This window comes from Poecilia mexicana, unplaced genomic scaffold, assembly GCF_051168715.1.
Source record: "Poecilia mexicana isolate PSO_F unplaced genomic scaffold, ASM5116871v1 scaffold_17, whole genome shotgun sequence".
Lineage (NCBI taxonomy): Eukaryota > Metazoa > Chordata > Actinopteri > Cyprinodontiformes > Poeciliidae > Poecilia > Poecilia mexicana.
This window is the reverse complement of record NW_028263386.1, coordinates 16,438,044-16,450,791: the sequence shown is the minus strand read 5'-3', so window position 1 is coordinate 16,450,791 and position 12,748 is coordinate 16,438,044. Positions and strand designations below refer to the sequence as shown.

At 39.9% G+C, this 12,748-nt stretch overlaps 1 protein-coding gene across 1 annotated transcript in view; it reads left to right on the top strand.

Annotated features, from left to right (window-relative positions):
• LOC106925667 (uncharacterized) overlaps positions 1–12,748 on the top strand; it is a 24,758-nt gene extending 12,010 nt beyond the window's left edge. Inside the window, exons 25-52 of the mRNA XM_015000103.2 lie at positions 1,229–1,417; positions 1,527–1,698; positions 1,784–1,873; positions 1,996–2,103; positions 2,203–2,297; positions 2,544–2,694; positions 2,828–2,938; positions 3,103–3,267; positions 4,023–4,109; positions 4,258–4,395; positions 4,583–4,681; positions 4,771–4,869; positions 5,665–5,801; positions 5,926–6,052; positions 7,023–7,103; positions 7,718–7,816; positions 7,909–7,956; positions 8,572–8,754; positions 8,866–8,996; positions 9,290–9,362; positions 9,621–9,695; positions 9,823–9,948; positions 10,206–10,301; positions 10,535–10,744; positions 10,884–11,061; positions 11,573–11,687; positions 11,773–11,945; positions 12,188–12,748. Coding sequence (XP_014855589.2) covers positions 1,229–1,417; positions 1,527–1,698; positions 1,784–1,873; positions 1,996–2,103; positions 2,203–2,297; positions 2,544–2,694; positions 2,828–2,938; positions 3,103–3,267; positions 4,023–4,109; positions 4,258–4,395; positions 4,583–4,681; positions 4,771–4,869; positions 5,665–5,801; positions 5,926–6,052; positions 7,023–7,103; positions 7,718–7,816; positions 7,909–7,956; positions 8,572–8,754; positions 8,866–8,996; positions 9,290–9,362; positions 9,621–9,695; positions 9,823–9,948; positions 10,206–10,301; positions 10,535–10,744; positions 10,884–11,061; positions 11,573–11,687; positions 11,773–11,945; positions 12,188–12,266 — 3,435 coding nt within the window. The 3' untranslated portion in view covers positions 12,267–12,748. The remainder of the gene's footprint in view (positions 1–1,228; positions 1,418–1,526; positions 1,699–1,783; positions 1,874–1,995; positions 2,104–2,202; positions 2,298–2,543; positions 2,695–2,827; positions 2,939–3,102; positions 3,268–4,022; positions 4,110–4,257; positions 4,396–4,582; positions 4,682–4,770; positions 4,870–5,664; positions 5,802–5,925; positions 6,053–7,022; positions 7,104–7,717; positions 7,817–7,908; positions 7,957–8,571; positions 8,755–8,865; positions 8,997–9,289; positions 9,363–9,620; positions 9,696–9,822; positions 9,949–10,205; positions 10,302–10,534; positions 10,745–10,883; positions 11,062–11,572; positions 11,688–11,772; positions 11,946–12,187) is intronic.

The window sequence follows — 12,748 nt, the reverse complement described above, 5'->3', positions numbered from 1 at the left end:
ATGTTATGCTTTTACTTGTCTAACCTTTGCATCGACAGTCTACTACTCATTTGCACATTTGCTTAGGTTGGAGCATGCTGTTTTCAATAACTGCACAATATATTGTGATGTAAATTAACCCTTCCTGTAGAGAAGGTTATTCTTAGTTCTGCTATTACATATTTATTTTCTGTGACTCTACATGCTTCGATTATATGTCACTTTGTCGCTGGTACACTTGACATTTCTCATCGAGGATTTTTTTTTTGGCAAAATTTTACCACAAAGCTGTGTCAAATTGTCCAAAATGTCTTGCATCAAATGCATATGTAAATAAATAAAAACATAACTAAAAGAAATACAAATAATGTTTTCACTATTGTACTGTATATGCAAGACTTTCTTATACTTTTTTAATGTAAAATGAATAAAAACATAATACCAACTTTGTTGGTATTGCAACAAAGTTGGTATTGAACTTTGTTGCAATACCAACAGTCAACCAAAGAAAATTTAGTTGCCACAAAATTTACAGATCCACTGGGATGATTACCTTGAACATAGGGTTTAGACCTAAGCCTTTGAAACCTAAGTCGTCATAAGTAAAATTATGTTTATGTTTCGTCTGCTGCTTCCTTCATGATTCTAAATGTTATTATAGAAACTCTTGAGTTTCCCTGCACTACTTTGGTGAAAATCGTGTCGTTCCTCATTACTTCCTGGCCAGTCGTGAACAGCAGCCTGTTCACAACTGGCCAGTTTAAGTGCAGCCGGTGGAAAAGGGGCATTTGTCTGGGCAACTGCAAAACCTTGACACATCCACTGGATGAAACATTACTCGAGAGGACAAGTCTCCACTGCCCTACAGTCCTGTAGTGGCATGCTTCACACAACACCAACAAGTCCTTCGCGTTGCATTTAGTGATAAAAGCCTTGTGGGGCTCACTGCTCTCTGTTCTTGAGCTAATCTGAAGGTCACATGAAGTTTGACAGTTTGTAAGTATTGCCTCTGCACTCTATGCTCCTCGGCATCTGCTGTCCTTACACTATGATTACATTAAGCTTACCACTGTGTGGCTTAGTTGCTGTCCTCCCCTATCACTTGAACTTTGTTGCGATACCAATAGTCAACCAAAGAAAATTTACTTGCCAGAAAATTTGCAGACTTGTACCCAAGTTGTATCCTATTGTAATGTCATTGTACAATGCATGATCAAATGTTTTTTTGTTTTTCCTTTTCATGCTAAAGGGGTCTGTAGGTCTACCAGGATTCCCAGGCCAGCCGGGGCAAAAGGGAGAGCCATCCGGTAATGTCTCTCCAGGGCTGAAGGGGGAAAAAGGAGAACCAGGACTCCCTGGAGGACCCGGTCCAAATGGTTCTCCTGGATCTCCGGGTTTACCAGGAAGTAAAGGCACTCCAGGGCCTCCTGGAGAATTGGTAAAATTTATGACAATTTCTTCATCATAGGTATGATATGATTTTTGGTGTTTCTTAAATGGTGGGCCATCTGGAACAACTATCTAACAAGGTTCCTTCCCTCACTTAGTGCGAACGCCTTGGAGTAGAAGGAGATCCTGGGTTTCCTGGTCCACCAGGACCTCAAGGGAAAGAAGGACCCATTGGCTACCCTGGACCAGCGGGTTATGGACCTCCTGGTCCACCAGGGACCAAAGGAGACACTGGTGTACCTGGTCTGCCAGGAGAACCTGGAATTCCAGGTGTGAAAACAAAGGTCATTTCAATCTACATTAAAATCCAGCCACACAAAAGTACTCATAAAAGTTTCCTCCATTTTATTTGTAGGCCAAAAAGGCGAATCTGGTCATTTTCATACCCAAGGCCCACCAGGACCACAAGGATTTCAAGGACCTCCTGGCTTTGAAGGAAGTCCAGGTAATCACGATCATCTAGCTGGCTGTCTGAGTGCTTAGCTCCGGCTCTCACTATTTCCACTTTTACAACAGAAAATGTTATAGCTTATATTCTGACAAAAAAAAAAAAAAAACCTCATCCAGGTGTTCAAGGAGTACCGGGTGTCCCTGGAAATCCAGGCAAAGCAGGACAAAAAGGAGAAAGAGGGGACTTGTTACTTAGTGGAAAGCCAGGACCCCCAGGGCAGAAAGGTAATGCACAAGGGATTTACAAGTTGCTCACATTTATACTCGGAAATTCTATTTTGTTATTGTATAATCCATGTTTTTTGTTTTTTTGCGATTGTTTAGGTGATAAGGGGCTGCCTGGCCCTCCAGGTGCTCCAGGTTGGGGTTCACCTGGGCAGTTTGGTCCACCAGGCCCTCCTGGTGCCCCAGGAGAAAAGGTCAGAAGTCTTCAGTGAAAACATACCGGATGGTATTTGTTGTACAGAAGTAGACATTCACACTCTAAAGCAATTCATTAGGTTTTTAAGGATAAGAAATAGAGGATAAACATTTCCTAAAGCTCTAAAGCATTTAGCAAGTAAGAAGCTGAACTTATATGACATGTATTTATTTTCTTTAGTGTAACTATTTGATTCTACAGTATTGACTAAATAATTAGTCATGGAATTAATTATCCCATTTAGGGTGACAGTGGCGACGGACACCCTGGTCGTCCGGGTCCTCCGGGACCACCTGGTGAAAATGGAGCTCCAGGGCCTGCCGGCGATCCTGGAATCCCTGGTCTTCCAGGAAATCCTGGAATAATTGGCAAACCCGGGCCTCCAGGAGAAAAAGGTAGCTAAGAATTTAAAGTTTAAAAGTACAATGATGATCAGGACTTCTTGATGCAGACAAATAGTGTTTTTTTTCCTTTATTTTTTTAGATTAGCATTCATCTGTTTTTCACATTGTTTCATTCTTCCTGAAGGAAGAAAAGGTTCTCTTGGCCCTCCAGGGCTTCCTGGTACCAAAGATTTATGTATCGGTTTGCCTGGACCAATAGGACGTCCAGGACCGGATGGACATACAGGAGATACAGGTAAAACCTATATGAACCTAGAGTCCTTTAATGGAACATTTAGAAGAAGGTAATGTATAAGATGTGACAAATACATGAGATGTCTGGTTTGTAGTTGTCTACCCTTTAACTTTAGATTTCTATTAATAATTATCATTGTTTTATTCTTCCTTTCATTCCCCAAGGAGCTAATGGCTCACCTGGAGAGAAAGGTAATGCGGGTTTACCTGGATTTGGTTCTCCTGGCCTTCAAGGTGGTCCTGGACCCTCTGGATTGTCAGTTCCGGGTCCACATGGGCCTCCGGGGCAGAAAGGATCTCGGGGTCGAGATGGCTGGCCTGGTCAAAGAGGTCATACGATGGTTTACTTTATCTTAGTCTTTCCATCTATCCGTTTCTCTCTTTGAATATGTAGGTCCAGTCTCTTCTAAAGCTATTCAAACTGCTTGATTTATGTTTTCTAAAGTTTGTGTTTTGTGTGATATATCAACACAAACCTGTGCTTATTAGGAAAAATATACTGTTTATATACTATTTACAAAAAAAAAATAATTAAAAGTAGCGCATGCATATGTATTCAGACGCCCTTTGTCATTTGTACAGAACCTTTTTTTAGGGCTCATCTAAGTTTGCTATAAGCTTCCCAGCAAATAAAATCTACAAAATCAGTAGTTGAGCTTTTAATCTCTTGGATTGCCTTTCTACTAGTCTGTTGAATGGGTTCCCAGATACACTAAGTGTCTGTTGGCTGCTCTGAAGGACAATTCTTTCACGCTATAAGGGTTGGGATTCACAGTCTGATGCTGCACTTTGCCATCTTTTTTTCCCCCAAAGAATTATTCTTTACTAAACCTGTTTTGTGCAGCATGCAATTGAAAAACAACTAACGATGCCATTAGTTGCAAACCTGGTGCATGTCATGTCTTATTTGTCCTCAGGTTATAAGATATAAAATGTATTTTAAAAATATTTTCTTGCATAATAGTTAATTCCATGTGTTATTTCATCTACGGATGCTTGATCCATTAAAGTGCTGTGGAAAACATACAGTGCATATAAAGCAGAGTTTTTTCACCCATTTTCACTGACATCAAAATGTATTTTAGGACAAATAGGAGACCCTGGATCTGATGGTATATCTGGACGTGGACCAGATGGAAAACCAGGGAATACAGGACAACCTGGACCAAGAGGTAAGCGTTACGCATTAAATGCAAACTTTCATCAATCAGTCGTGTGTTTAGATTACAATGTTTGATGTACATCTTCAAAATGTATCCCCATGTTGGTAGAGATTTGTTTATGGTTCACAAGCTAGATTCGGTCAAATTCCTTTGACAGGGGACCCAGGCACAGACGGAGCAAGAGGCCGTCAAGGACCCCAAGGCATGGTGGGGGACCCAGGTGTTAGAGGCCCTCCAGGACTTCCTTGTCCGACACGCTTCTACAACGGGCCTCCAGGAAACCCCGGGGAACCAGGTTCCCTTATTATAAGAGTTTCTCTTCCAACTATAATTTCACAACCAACTGCACTTTCAAGATGATATTGAATAAAATATGATTCATGTGATGAGCATGTTTTGTTTTTTTGTTTTTTTTTTGTGAAAATCTGTTGTTTTTTTCAACTACGTGAATGTTAAGATTATTCTTGTTCTATTTCTTTTAGGAAATTCTGGATTACTTGGTCTCACTGGCGATCCTGGAAGACCTGGACCAAAGGGGCAGAGAGGAAGAGCAGGACCACCAGGGGATCTGGGGCAAAGAGGTCCACTATTAATTGCCATCGTTTCATCCCAAATATTCTAACACACTGATCGGAGACCTGACCTGTCCCGTGTTTGTTTGAGAGCACAGGTCCTCCTGGAGAACCTGGCGTTGATGGCCAAGCGGGATCCGAAGTTAGGCGAGGACCAGATGGAGCCCCGGGAGATTCTGGTCATAAGGGTCATCCTGGTAAGAATTTCTCCATTGAAGGAATCGTGCCAAATGCGACAAATTAAAACCACCGTCTTCTAAAAATGTAAGCCTAGATATATGTCTTGGCCTTATTTCTCACGGATATTTCACTGTTAAACTGAGAAATGGCGAGAATTTTCTTGTTTCCTAATGAAGTGCAAAAACTGAAAGAAACTCAAATTACATTTCTCATTTCATGCAACAGTAGATTCATAAAGAATTTATTCTTTGCTGTTTATTATAGCAGAGTAAGAATAAAATCAACTAAATATTATCATACAAGAGTCATTTCATTGTTCTGCTCACATTTTACATATCAACCTAAAAACTATCTTCCTAAGCCAATATAAAGGATTTTCAAAGTTTTATCCTATCACTGGTCAAATAAAGTTAGCAGCACAATAAAGTCCAATACTTAAACCAAAGTGAGTAGAAGCAGAAATGTGCTGGTTCCTTAATGCGTAATAAATTATAAATGCCAAATCTTCAGTATATAACACCCCTGCAGCCACCATAAACATCCCCCTGAATTATTTCTTGGGCAAAACAGAAAGATCTAAACTTCTCCCCGAAGAGTAGTTGGTTTAGCATGTGACAATTTAATATAATGTAATATTCCTTCCACTGTTATATGTTTTGTTTTAGTAAGAGGAGTAACACTGTTGAGTCTAACAGGTTTGTAAGATAAATTGTAAAATGTAGAAATTGCTGCTAAGCTACCATTTTCACTTTTTTTTCCTTTTTTTTTTGCTGCTGTTATATCAGAATAGCTGCTTGTTTTAATTTCCACAGGGCTCAAAGGAGTGAAGGGAGATCCTGGAATTCCTGGAAGGCCGGGACCAGATGGTGTTCCAGGTCCAACAGGCAGCAAAGGAGCTGCTGGAGAACCAAGCTATGTGTACGGACCACCTGGACCACCTGGACAAAAGGCACTCAGGCCTTAACAAGGATTTTTGATGATGATGCTTTTAGTTCTGCTTAGTGAAAATATGCACCTGGATATAAACTTAAACAGAATTTGTGGGGTTTTTTTTTTCTTTCCCTATATACCAGGGTGAACCAGGGTCCAGCAGTGATGTCATGCTCAGGGGACAGAAAGGAGAACCTGGGATTGCAGGCCAAGTAGGTGCTCCAGGAAGCCCTGGAGCCAAGGGGAAGACAGGACCTGATGGGAAAAATGGTTATTTAAACTGATTTTTAATACCACTTGGGGGTTATTATGTGTTTTCCAGCCACATAGTGCCATTTTTCAGAATAATTAAGTATCTATGTCACCTTTAATTGTAATAAAAATTCAGTATATATCAACCATAGCTTAACAAAACGTAGACTTTGCAAATTAATGCCTGTGTCTCTTTAGGAAGCGCCTGCTCTAACACTCCACCTACATATCATAATGCTACTTCCATTATACCGTTTACAGCTGTTCTTAGGAGCTTTGCATTAAGAAGTTGTTTGCATGATAACCTCAGCAGATGTGTAGTTCTACCGGGCGATTTCTAATTGCTGCTGCTACTCTGAGGTGTAGATGTGTGGAGGAGGAGCGGGGAAGGGTTTCTCTGAGAGGTGGAAGCTCAAGTGGGGACGGCAGCTCCAAGGATGAGCTTTGTGCAAATAGCGGTGCTTTGGGGGAGCAAGCGCTTAGGCACCCCCGAATGGTTGCCACGGGAATTCAAGGATTCCTCCAACATGCAGGAAAGGACAACAACAGAGGCACACCAGGTGTGTTTTTGATGGTGGAATAAGATTAAAACAAATATGCCGCTAAAATAAAGTTGATTTTACACCGTCCACCCCGTCTGTAAGTAAGTTGTAATAAATTTCACTTCTTATTATTGTTTTGAAAGGGGGGGATATTATGGAAACTCAACGTCTTTGAATTTTATATTATCTTAATAAAACACATACCCGAGCGTCAAGCATCGGAAAGGGTTGGACGTTCTTAAAGAGACAGAGGCCATATATGGAAAATATTTTCATAGCAACTGAAAGTAACATATTAATTTAATTGTAGCATAGAGTAAAACACAAAATCACCCCCCCCCCCCCCCCGATAGTCCATTTTGTTTTTCTTTACATTGTGGTTGTATCTTAAATCATTTTCATCTTCTTCGTTGTCACTTATTTGTCTTTCCCATTATGTGGTTTAGGTTCCCCAGGATTTCCGGGTCTAATTGGTTCTGATGGTCCTCCCGGAATAAAAGGACACATGGGACCTATTGGACTACCAGGTACCATGTCATATAACCTCAGGACATGACAATAACACAGATGCCAACCAACCTAGTAAAATATATCTTTACTTATATTTTACTGGACAAAACAAACTATTACAATTTCTTTAAGTCAATGAAGAAAAAACTGAAATAATTAACCTTTGCACCAGAAAAATCTATTTAAGATAAAGAAGATTCTTGAGTCTGTTGGTCTTTTTGGCAAAAATAGCCTATCAGAAACTTTGGGACAAACTCTGACTTACCGATTTTACTTTTAAAAATTGTGTCAGCAGGTTTGAAGCTGTTTCAGGCTTTTCTTTGGTCTCGTCTGGGTCATTGTAATGCACTCTATACGTCTGTCCAAAACTTCCCTGGACCTGTGGTAGTCTATATAAAATACTGCTTCCAGGCTCCTGACTAAATCTTCCAAGTCTTCTCATGTGACTCCATGATTATTGAAGCTACATTCAATCACTGTGCATTTCGTAGTGGACTATAAATCATCTGACTGGGTTCCTTTAATCTGCTTTTGTTCAGTGTGCTTTGCGTGCTCATCCTCTGTTGGTTGAAGTAATTATTCCCTTTAATCTTGAAAGGTTCTGGTTCCATCCTTACTTTTGTTTCCTCAGGCATTCCAGGCCCAACAGGCCATACTGGGCAACGTGGTATAAAAGGAAGCCAGGGACTTGATGGTATTCCTGGGCCGCCGGGTCAAAAAGGGGACACTGGTAACAAAATCCATCTTTAAGTCTCTTTCTTTCGCAGGATACAAGTTTGCTTCCTTTGAAGCTCAATCTTGATTTAATCTCTCCCCTTGTAGTTATAATAGGAGGAGCACAAGGAAGACCTGGAGATCCAGGCCCACCAGGTGAGTTACAGGTCAATGAATTAAATAACTTCAAAATGTTCCATTTAAAATATACGTACTTTGCAATAGTTGAAAAGTTCACACAGAAACATGACGTTTTACTTATGGTTCATTGACGAAGGATCAGAGTATCCTTTTGGAACATAAATTGACCCCATAGGATGATCTATAGTAAAATCACAGTCCAGTGTGAATATGCATTACTTCAAGACCAACGATTGAATGGAAAGGTTTTGTTAGTCAGACCAATTTTGGCTCTAAATTTAAACTAACTGAGAAGACTTGATATGTACTGTAAATAATGTCACAATGTAGAAGGCGAAACAATTATTGAGGAAATTAATGCTTTCTTAGTTTTGAGTGAATTAGAAATCCATAATCTTTTGCATATTTGAATTTTAATCTATGCATCAATTATCACAGTAATGGACATTTTAATAATTTAATTTAATAATTCAAGGTATCTAGAAGGTGCCTTAAATGAACACAATAAATGTGATGTTTTGTTTTTAAGAATTTCTTTTATGTCCAAAGCATTGTAAATAACCATATTAACAGCTGATGAGTGTCAGTGGTTTGCCTCAACTGTTTGTTTTTTCTCTTTCTTTAACTCAGGTCCTCCTGGGGATGTCGGTCCGCCTGGTTTGCTCGGCAGAGGGAGTCCGGGACCAGAAGGGGACAGGGGAACTCCAGGTCTACCTGGACTTCATGGTGAATCAGGACTACCAGGAAGAGAAGGGACTTGTATTCCAGGACCTAAAGGTGATCGTGGATTCCCTGGCAACCCAGGAAACCAAGGTGAGCACGTTGAGATGGAGAATTAGACTTATCTACATTTCTCAGTGAAGAGATGCCATCTTCGTCCACAATCTTTGTGTTTTACACAAATATCACTTCATTTTAATATAGGCTACCCTGGTCCACCAGGCCCTCAAGGTCTCAGAGTATCAGGGTCAAAAGGAGACAGAGGAGAGCCAGGGTTCCCAGGAAGCCCAGGTTTTGGTGGGCCCCCAGGAAACCCAGGCCCTCAAGGACCATATGTAAGTGACGGTAACATTTGCTTCATCACCAGACAACAAACCTTAATTTAAAAATCTGTATTAATATATTTTTTTATTCATTAGATAAATGTAACAACTGAATTCTGTTTTTTGCTTAGCTCCTAAAACTCATTTAAATACTTGTGTTTCTTTATTTTTCTAAAAGTCCAGAATATGCTGGAAAACTTTCTGTGTGTTCTGCTATTGTGTTTCAAGGAAATTGTAACTAAAAGTATTTCTTCATGACTTCAAGTCTAACCTTTGACTTTTTCGGTCTCACAAACCTTTTTAAGGGTCCACCGGGTGTAAATGGATTCCCAGGACTAAGAGGAGACCCGGGTCCCTCAGGGAGACATGGCCCCCTTGGTAATCTGTCATCTTTCAACCGCAGACAAAAGTGTGATCTATCACTGCAAAAGAATACTGGTGCACAAATGATTTATGTTCCAACAACTGTGATGAAATGGTTAGAGCTTCAAATGCTGGAGCCAAAGACAAAAAAAAAAAAGATTTATGAAACTTCATTTTTGCTTTTGTCTGCAATATCTATGTAAGTGGTGTTTATGCAGGAGGTTGTGAGAACAAACTAACTCTTTGAAAATATTGTCAAATTATATGTAATAGGTGACAGAGGAGATCCTGGATACAGCCCAGGTCCATGTGGTCCACGTGGGCACAAAGGCTTCCCTGGACGCCCGGGTCCGTCAGTAGCCTTCATTAGCAGAAAAACATTTACTCAACCTAATCATCCTACACTACCATCCTCAGTGATTTTTATTTTTTATTTTCTACAAATCACTTGTTTTCTCCTGCTGTGTACTTCAAGGTCGCAAAGGTGAACCGGCCTATGTTGACAGGATACACGAACCAGGACCCCCTGGATTACCTGGTCCTAAAGGCAATCTAGGACTTCCAGGAGCGATTGGGCCACCAGGATCACAAGGACCGCCAGGTGAACAGGTTTATTCGCTATTGTCTAGCGAATAAGTAAACAGTGCATCCATTTTAAGATGTCTGTTTATTTTAAGGGGCGAAGAATTATGTAAAATCGACTTTTTTTGTGTTTTATGTCATGTTATAATGTTATTCAGGGGTGCCTAAACGCTTCCTCCCATTATTATTCAAAACTAGCTCTGAGCTGTTTTAAATAATAATAAATAAATATGTATTTCAATAAGTAAGTTGAAACGCGTTCATCTCGTCTCTCAGGACCGCCTGGCGTCAGAGGACCACATGGAGTGAGCTCTCCTGGTCCTCCTGGATTCACTGGCCACACAGGAGACAAGGGAAAAGCAGGATTGCCAGGTTTGTTTGTAAAACAAGGTCCAGCCTTTTACTGTCAGTGTGACCTGATAAAGTGGTTAATGAGTGTATTCACGTCCTTTTAACTCCTCTCTTAAAGTTTAGCTAATTTTATTTGATTGTGATTTTTATTTATTTTTACATCAGGTTAGGTCCAGCTGTGAGAATCTGCACAGACATACATGGAAAATGCCTAAAAAGTTTTCAATTACAGTTGCCTGAAATACGCTCCTTAGGTCAAGTAGGCGGACCAGGAACTCCTGGTCGAAAAGGACTGAGAGGTTTGCCTGGGAGAGCAGCTACACATTACACAGATGGCTTTCTGATTGCCAGGCACAGTCAGAGCATTAAGGTCCCCGACTGCCCTCATGGCACCAGTCTCATCTACTCTGGTTATTCCCTCCTCTTCATCAATGGAAACGAGAGAGCTCATGGCCAGGACCTTGGTACGAACATAAAGATCATCATATCCATAAATAACGTGGACTTCACTGATCGCAGTAATCTGGGTTTTCACTTGGGTCACAACAAAACATTTCCTTGAATGTTTTTTTTTTTTTTTTTTTTTTTTTTCTAAATTCTCAGGCACCATTGGAAGCTGCCTCCCTCATTTCTCCACCATGCCCTTCCTGTTCTGCGACACAGAAAGCACCTGCCGCTATGCTTCTCGTAATGACTACTCCTACTGGCTGTCCACTGATAAGCTCATGCCCGCCAACATGGTTGCCGTCACAGCTGATAAAGTTGCCCCCTACATCAGCAGGTCAGACAAGAGTATACGCACACACATTCAACACAGCATTATTCTGAAAATAATTTTTAAAAAATGGGTTTTTTTTGAATATCTTAAATATATAGACTGTAAAACCAGAGGGTTTTATACCCTATAAAACAGCACATGAACTTGCTTTCTATTATTTCAGATTAAGCTTTTCCTCTTTTAGTCATGATGACCTAATCTATTGCTATTTCCTAAATGGCAATAAAGTGACAGTTCATTTCAAAGCATCTTTCTTTAAGTGTCTATCAATAGTTTTCTGGACTTTTGGACCATTCCTCCAAACAGAACTGGTGTAACTGGTCAAGTTGGTAGGCAGCCATATTTAAATATTTTCTATGGTGTCCCAAAATTTTCAATGGGACCTATTTCAGACCTAATTAAGCATCTAAAATGCTGATTATTTTAGTGAAGTGTGTTGTCTTTATACAGTTGTTTTTTTTTTTACAAACTTCTTTCATCTCATCCCAGCTTGCCGTTTTCATCTGTGATTTAGGTGCTCAGTTTGTGAAACAGCCTCCAAAATCATAGCTTTCCATAGCCAGAACACTCTGATTCCTGAATGTCCCAGAGGTTGGGAGACCCTGTGGACTGGTTACTCGTTTATAATGGTAAGAAAGCAAAGATTTTAGCTCCTGGATAGCTCGATCCCTTAAGACGCCGTATCCAGTTTTTTAAAATTATTATATCTTGCAGCAAACCGGAGCGGGAGCAGAAGGCTCCTCCCAACCCCTGATGTCTCCCGGGTCATGCATGGAAAATTTCCGCCGAGTGCCTTTTATTGAGTGTCACGGCAGAGGCACCTGTAATTACTACCCTGATTCCTACAGCTACTGGCTAGCCTCCCTTGACCGAAACAACATGTTCAGGTAAACTGTTTAATCAGTGATTAATCAAGTATTATTTAGTTTTTTTCTCTTTTTGCCACATATTCTGACAATCTCAGTACAATTTTATACCAGCTCCTGAGAAGATTGACTTTTTTGTGACATGATTTATCCATGTCGCTTCAGGCCATGCTAGCAAATATTCTCCTTTTTCAAGTAAATTATTATTTCTTGTTTATTTTCCCTGTGTCTAACAATGTTTGTTTGTTTTTTCACTCCTGTAGTAAACCGGTTCCCCAGACTGTGAAAGGATTTTCTCTACAGAGAGTCATCAGTCGTTGTCGGGTCTGCAGAAAATCCTGAAACTGTGGCACTGGTGCAAACTGGAGAAGATGTTTAAATTCACAATTTGTGAAATAGATGGAATAATTTTAATAACATGTATTGGTTGTACTTTTAAATATTTGTTCATTTTACATTTGTATTACCATCATCTTTGGTGATCATTCTGTATATTCTGGAAATGCACTAAATCTTATAATTCTGTGCTTCAGCACAATGGGGAAGTTAATACAGAGTTGGGTTTTTAATACTCTTTTTTTTTACTTTAGCTTTCATTTTCCTTTTCTTTATATAATTTTCAGAATAGGTGTTACAGACAGACCGGACATTTTTTTGTCAAAACAAACCCGAACTTTGACAACTTTTGGCATATAAACCCACTACACAGCCCATGTTGTAATTTTCACAATATGTTAATTGATTTTATCATGTTTTTTTTTTCCTTCCAATAACACTTTCACAACACTGACTAAAATTTATACTAATAAAAATATCCTTCCTTA